Source organism: Cibotium barometz, chromosome 37 (assembly GCF_041138505.1).
Source record: "Cibotium barometz isolate CiBa-2024 chromosome 37, ASM4113850v1, whole genome shotgun sequence".
NCBI classification, from domain to species: domain Eukaryota; kingdom Viridiplantae; phylum Streptophyta; class Polypodiopsida; order Cyatheales; family Cibotiaceae; genus Cibotium; species Cibotium barometz.
The window spans coordinates 24,253,128-24,260,993 of record NC_141082.1 but is presented as its reverse complement, the minus strand read 5'-3'; the positions used below and the strand labels follow the sequence as shown (position 1 = coordinate 24,260,993).

The 7,866-nt window shown below is 40.1% G+C and overlaps 1 protein-coding gene across 1 annotated transcript; it reads left to right on the top strand.

Annotated features, from left to right (window-relative positions):
• Nucleotides 1-4,845: 4,845 nt before the first annotated feature.
• On the top strand, nt 4,846-6,603 carry LOC147617091 (uncharacterized). Its single transcript, XM_086776343.1, has 2 exons — nt 4,846-5,656; nt 5,761-6,603. The coding sequence occupies exons 1-2, from the start codon at nt 4,957-4,959 to the stop codon at nt 6,477-6,479; spliced, it is 1,419 nt and encodes a 472-aa protein (XP_086632469.1). The 5' UTR covers nt 4,846-4,956; the 3' UTR covers nt 6,480-6,603.
• The last annotated feature ends 1,263 nt before the right edge of the window (nt 6,604-7,866 follow it).

Sequence of the window (7,866 nt, the reverse complement as noted above, 5' to 3'; positions counted from 1 at the left end):
ATTCTTACACATTTAAAAGATGTTTTAAAGCTTGGGGTTGGAATTTTTTAATACAAAAAAACTTGTTTTTAATCACACAGTGCCTTTTATGTAAATGATTTTTGCTTTTTCCTTTGTGTGGAGGGAAGGTTTTATTATTTTTTCTTTTTCAAAATGAAGGTTATTTTTTGACTTATCCATGAGGTGAGCAACCTTAGAAAAATAAACCTTGGCAAGCAGGGAAACAGTGCCCACAATTTGTACTTTAGATTAGGAAATTATTAATTTCTAGTTTTAAAAAAATTAACATTTTTCAATTCAAAATATAAATAAACATGTTGGCAAGTGACAAATCTAATCAACAATTTTTTATTAAGTAATTAATTAAAATTACCTTAAGCATCATCAGAACGCATGTTGCAACCCAGGGATAATCAAGAGCTCAAAAATGGGTTTTAGTGTAAAGACTTTACTGGAAGTATAGATCAGACATCATTGAAATAAACGATGAGTTTTATTAAAAAAAATATATATATAAATAAAATTTCCCTCTCATGTGAAAAAATATAAATTTTATTTTTTAAAAATATACATATATTTTCCCTCTCATGTGAAAAAAACAATAATATATATCTTCCAAAATCATGTACGTCATACGAATTTTTAAAAACAATAATATATATTTTCAAAATTTAAATTGGGATTTAAAAACTGGTACAGGTTTTCCATTTATGGCAATTCAGGTGCACGGTTTCACATCGACAAACAAACGTACCAAAATTTACTGCTGCGTGACAATTTAAAAAAATACCAAAATTTACTGCTGCGTGACAATTAAAGAAAATAACAAAATGTTATTTTTTTTTTCTTTGGTAATCTGTAATCCCCCATGAATCCCGGTATCTGTAATCCCCCATGATGTAACAAAATGTTATTTTTCAGTAGGATCACCACACTTTATTTATTACAGGCCGTGAGTCTCAATTTAGGAACTGCATATTTAATCTATACATATTTATACACTAATAATGCTTAGGAAGTGCATATTTAATCTTTGCATATTTATACAGTAGTAATAGCTTGCTTAGTGAAAACTCAAATATTATGGGAGTGCTTCATCAATGTTTCAACCCTTGATTCAAATTAAGGTAGTGCACCTAATATTAATCTATGCATTCAAACTTTCTAGATGTATTGATTAATCTCGCAATGCATCCACAAAGTCGATCTATCACTACTTGGTTGCTTAATGAAAACTCATTTACTATGGAATTGCAGTATTATACTATCAATTCTTGTTTCCTTAATAAAGACTCAATACCATTAACCTATACATTCAACTTTGTGGATGTATTGATTTTGGATTCACTTGTTTGAGTCTAGGTATTATAGGCTTCAATTATGGATGAATCATACTTCTTTTTTCTAATGATATTTATTAATACATTTATAAGATGCCACAGTTTGGACCTTTGAATGCCCCTTACAACAATTAACAAAATGTATTTAGCATTATTCTACTCTAGTCATTTGGCTATGTAATCATAACCAAAATAGACTGACTCATGATTCTCAAGCAATCAAACACACTCAAGGGCTTAAAGCTCTAGATAGCAAGAGAACTCACACAAGCATACTGAAGAGCAAACCTAGCCAAGGTATCGGATACTTGCAAGCGCTTGGAGAGGAAAGACCCACCATGCAAGAATTTCATACCCTCTAAGAGGCTCCAACTCCTCCAACTATTGTAGAGCCCTTTTTGGCACCAAAATGAGTTGACTCCTATGATCATCTAACGACATGAGCTGTACAAGTTAAATAGTAGTTTTTCTCTTCTTTTTCTTTTTGGAGTTTGCTTTCTCAATTCGTTGGACTCTGTGTCCTTAACTAGTGTTATGAGCTTGTATCGGATGTATTTGTTTGTATGGGTCCCACATGCCATTTTTTAACTTGTGAAATTTGACGTTAAAATGTCTGTGTGTGTGTGTGTGTGTGTGTGCATGCATGCGTGCATGCGCACACACATGTGTGTACACACACATAGTTTAGGTTAACCATTGGACCATGTCATAATTGTGCAGACACACACACACATATAGACATAGCATGCACGTGTGCTCACACACATGCACAATTTAGGTCAACAATCAAGGCATGCCATAATTTGGAACATTAAAGACAAAAGCAACTACCTAGAAAACAACCTTAGAGTTCACCTCACATATGTTATGGGCTTGTAACATATGTATCTGCTTATATGAGTCCCATGGACCATTTTGGGCTTGCCATGGACATTGAAATCTCTCTCTCTCTCTCTCTCTCTCTCTCTCTCTCTCTCTCTCTCTCTCTCTCTCTCTCTCTCTCTCTCTGTGCATACACAACATGATTTTCGTCGATGGTGGCTAGACTGTGGACATCACACTTTATAAAATTGAAGGCAAAAGCTAGTACATAGCAAGCATTTTAGAGCTCACCTAACTAGTGTTATATACGGACTGTAAACAGATGTAATGTGTCATGTATATACGGACCGTAACAGATGTAATGTGTCATGTATGGGTCCCATAGGACATTTTTAAGCCTCTTGTGAATGTTAAAATCCCTCCCTCCCTCCCTCCCTCTCTCTCTCTCTCTCTCTCTCTCTCTCTCTCTCTCTCTCGTATATGCATACACGTACATGGTTTAGGTCAACGTCGACTTGACCCCATGACACAATTTGAAACATTGAAGGCAAAAGCCAGTACCTACTAGCAAACAACTTTAGAGCTCACCTAACTAGTGTTATGAACTTGTAATAGATATATCTCTTTTTATGGGTCCATAGGTCATTTTTGGCCTCTAGTAGATGTTAAAGTCCGTCTCTCTCTCTCTCTCTCTCTCTCTCTCTCTCTCTCTCTCTCTCTCTCTCTCTCTCTCTCTCTCTCTCAATAAATAGATATGATTTAGGTCAACTAGTGGACTATATTTCAATTTCAAAAATTGAAGGCAAAAGCTACTACGTAAAAAACAACCCTCGAACTAACTGGTGCTACAGGCTAGTAACACATGTACGCCTTTGTAAGGGTCCCACAAGCCATTTTTAGGACTCTTCATGACATTAATATATGTGTGTGTGTGTGTGTGCGCGCGCACGCATAGAAGACATGTTTTACGTCAATGAGACTGCATGATGTCATATTTTGAAACATTCAAGAAAAAAGCTACTATCTATTAGATAACCTTGGAGCTCACCACATCTCCTAACTAAAAAGCAAGAATCACGCTCACCCTCGACTTGTTTTCACATCTAGTTTATAAGCAAGTTGCAAAAATCAATACCCCTTCTTAGTGATTCAATAAAAAGTAAGTGTTGAAGTTGGATATTTCATGTTTAAGAATTGAGATATATCATGAATCTAACAATGAGGCAAAATAACACTTGAATACGTGAAAGAAAATGCAAAAGTTCTAGCTGCGTAATTGAATGTTCCAAAGTCGAGATATAGAAAGTCATTAAGAATGGGAGAAACTTTATAAAGTTTATACATAGTTCACTTAATGTGTAGAGATATTGTTTTATAAAAGACTAGGCCTATAGGGTTTAGGGAAATGAAACTCAATTGGTTGGGACTAAGCCTTTGACCTTGATTAATAAACACCTAAATTTAGCTTAGGGAAGAAGACATAGAGGATAAGACTAGGCCTTTAAAGTTTAGTGAGTCATTAAGCATGTAAGGTTTAGTAATGGTAGAGGATCCTTTAAGGTTTAGGGGGAGGAATTTGGAAACTTGATCAATTGTAGAGAAGAAGACTAGGCCTTCAAACTTGTAAATTATAGAGAATAAGACTGGGCCTTTAAACTTGTAGGCCTTTAAGTTTATGAGTAATTGAACAATGTAGAAGAGAAGACTATGCCTTTAAATTTGAAAGGGATGGGTTGAGGAACATGTGAAATGTGTAATGTTGCATAGTGTTAGAAAAAAACTATCCTTTAGTGTATTTTTCACAGCCCAACCTCTCCTTATTTTGACTCGCCTCTAGTGAAAATGTTTTTTTCTAACACTGCACATAAAGGGTGTAAAATAGTAGCTAGCTATTAAATGTTTTAGAAAGGACACTCTCTACACAGACTAGTCATACTTTCACACTCACAATCAATTAAGGCCTATTGCAATCTGCACCATTGCATCCCATTCAAGATTCAATTTCACCACAATCCATTGAGCACTTCACTTGAGAAAAGAGAGTTCAAACTTAAAAAATTCCATGTATGATGCTAACACTTGCACACGTTGTGCATTCCTCGTTGATTAATTTTTGCAGTGTTGCTTTTAAGTTTTAACCACTGGACGAAAAAACAAAGACTTTTTGGGGTCAATGGGTCTACAGGATTGATTTTTGACGGGCACCCTTGCCCTTCAAAATTGGCAGGTTCGGTGAAATATAGCAAGTTTTTTGTATTTTAGTGTAATTTTTGACAGGCATTTGAGAATTTTCCAAGTATTTTACGACCAAGATGCTCAAAAATGTGCGTGACACCTGTCAGAAAGCAACTATGAATGGGTAGAAAACCACTCCATCTTGTTTAATTCTCACAAAATAGTACAAAGGAATATTTATGCACATTTAGGTCAATGGAGGGGTTTTAAATTTAAAAACCCAAATAAAGCAAATTTCATTATCGTCAACACGTAACGATTTTAAAGGTATTATGTAAACTCAAAAGCTGGAATCACCAACTTTTTTTTTTCAAAGAATTTGCCAATAATAGCCAATGCTTTTTTAATTTCCACATAAAATACGAACTCTTTTCTATAAAAATAATTTTCTCTCTCTCTCTCTCTCTCTCTCTCTCTTTTTGAAGAAGCATTTTTGAAACGTTGTCTCTGTTGTGCAAGAAATATTATAAATATGCACATACTGATGATCTCCACATATACATACACAGAGAGCTTAAGAATTAGACTAGGTTTATGGGATAATTAAGCTAAGTTTAGAATGCCAACCTCTTGGCTTTCTTGGAGAAGATATTTGGCATGCAAATCTCAACGTGGTGAATTGCACGATCCTCAATCACTTGCCAAAAGCAGTGCAAAAGTTGAGGCAGTGTTTGTGAGCAGGAGGCTCCACAGATCAGGCTTCTCAAGGTCCATAGCCACCCTGAAGGATGTTATCCACAGCAGTTACAGAATCGATGGTGGCTGCGCAGGCAGCATGCAGAATTTCAGCCCAGAATCGGTCAAAAACAATGACTTCGTCCAGTCCATATCACATGATGCAATGCTAAGGGACCATGCATGTGACCACCACCAGCACCACCACCATCATCAACATCAGGATCCCCATGGCAAGCTTAGCTTGGATGACATTGTGGCCGGTCCTCATCACCATCAGCAAACTTTTCATGGTTCTGTTCTGAAGAGTGGCAGCAATGCTAATGTCGGAAGCTTCTATGGTACCCCTCTTCATGCTATCCCTCTCCACCATTCTGCTAGAGGCAATTCCTTGAAGAAATTATCTGGGTGCTATGATTGTATAAACCCTGCAGTCTCTTTGGTGGTTCACAAGGCCAGTGGTGGTGGCGGCGGCGGCGTCGGGGGTTCTTTGCTTCCTGTTCCTAGATCGGTATGCCAGAGGTGTGGGGAGGTTTTTCCAAAGCATGAAGCTCTTGAACAGCACCATCTTCTCAAGCATGCAAGTACTGTGTTCAAGCCTGTATGCTCGTCTCATTCAATTTCCGGCAGGATTTCATAAGTTTGGTGTTGATCCAAATGTTTATTTCATTCGTTTTGGTGATTTCAGTGACGGAGTTGGCGGTCGGAAATTCTTCCCGGAACGTCGTGGAGATTATTTTTCGCACAAGCTGGCTCAGTGCGGTGGCTTCAGTCGCGGCCGAAGAGGCCGTCCTGAGGATAGAGAGAGTGCTCAAGGTAAACAATCTAGCCCGAACAATGGCAAGGTTCGAGGATTACAGGGAACGAGTCAAGACGAGGGCCAGCAAGCTGCCCAAGAAACACTCCCGCTGCCTGGCTGACGGCAATGAGCTGCTGCGCTTCTATGGCGCCACGCTTGAATGCGGGCTGCTGGCTGCCGCCGATGCTGCCGTGCCAGCCCGCGCCACCTGCAGCTCCGCTTCCTGCTCTGCTTGCAAAATCATCCGCTTGGGGTTCTCCAAAATCCATGGGACGGACGGTGCCAGCAAAGGCATCCTCACCACCGCCACCAGCGGCCGGGCACACCGACGGATGGTGGAAACTGAAAGAAAAGGCCGTAACCACGGTGGTCTCTTGGCGATGCTTGTCTGCCGCGTCATCGCGGGGCGTGTACACAAGGCACCACCCACGCCGTCCGACAGCGGAGATCTCGGGCCGCCCTCCGCGGGCTTAGACTCCGTCGCCGGCGGTGACGTGGGCTTTGGTGGCGCACCGTCCGGCGCCGGGCTCTATTCCCGCTTTGAGGAGCTCACAGTTTTCAGCCCGAGCGCAGTCTTGCCGTGCTTCGTCGTACTCTACCGCTGCTGAAGATCGCCTCCTCTCTTGCTCACGCCAGTCGCCAACGCCGTAAAATGTGAACTTTGTAAGGTCTGTGTGTTTTGTAATTAAGACGGTAACTCAAATGTGGAGACAAATATGTTTATTCACTCAAATTTGTTGTGGGTGCTTATTCTCTCAAATTAGTTGTGACATTTATTAATGCTGCTCACACAACATTAATAAATCGAACCTTTAAACGTACCCCTCATGCTTCCCTTGCCTCCTCATTCGCCTCCTCCACCTTCCCATCGTCTGCTCGCCTGCCTGCCTGCGCCTGCTTGCCTCCCTCCCTCGCCCAGTTCAGTCCTCTTTTAGCCATGGCAACCTCTCTCCCCAGTCCCACAGTGGCCTATTCGTCTTCCCTCGCCTGCTCAGATCCCTCCCTCGCTGTAACCTCATCTTCTCCTCGACTGGTCGCATCCCTGTGCTCGCCTCGCTTGCTCGCATCCCCACCTTCCCCTCTCCTGGAGGCCTCTCGCCCTCCATGCCTCACAACTATCCATGGCCTAAGTAGGGGAGAGAAAGAGTGGGGTCAGCCCACCAAGAGGGACTCTAGAGAGAGCGTCCATGTCCAAGTGCATTAGAGGCATGCGTCTACTATTTTAACTCGATTTCACGAGATTTTGTTTCTAAAATAAAAAAGACCTAAATATTTCAAATGTTCGATTTAGTTTTTCAAAGCTTAAATAAACCAAGATTTTCTCGCATTTACCTCTCTAATTAATTAACGAAACCCAAAAAAACATTTTGGGTGCTTATTGGCTATTGGCTCTCCAACCTAGAAAAAAATCATAGCTTGTGATTCACAAAGGCTATTGAAAATTCGTCACCATAGAAATTTTTTTCTCGATGCACAGAAAATTCCTATGGAGATCAAATTTCCTTAGAACAAGGAGGAGGCATAAAGATGCAAGTAAATGTGGTGCGCAATATTTGATACTTTTGTACAATCACCAGCCAATGGACTGGGCGGCATTTTTCTTAAAGGAGATTTGCGGCTTCTGCAAGGCACCCCGTCGGATTTGGCACAGATTGCAGAATTGACACGTCCCAAATCAAAGTAGCCAACACAACGCCCACATACCAGAAGCCAAGGGGAACGTAGTAAGGTGGGGAACGCCAACTTGCCGTGAAGAACGTATGCTTCCTATTCTGTGCTCGGTAGGGAGGAGGAGACGGATATGCATTTCGCAATACAGTCGGGAAGAGGAAAATCGCGCATTACAGTTGCAACCGTTGGAAATAAAAATGCAACAATTAATAAATAAAAAATATTATTACGTAAGTTTTTTTATCCTAAGGTCAAACCTTACTAACACAAATCTTAATAACACTCAGTTAATTAATGGAATTTCTTTTTCCACATAGGCCCCTA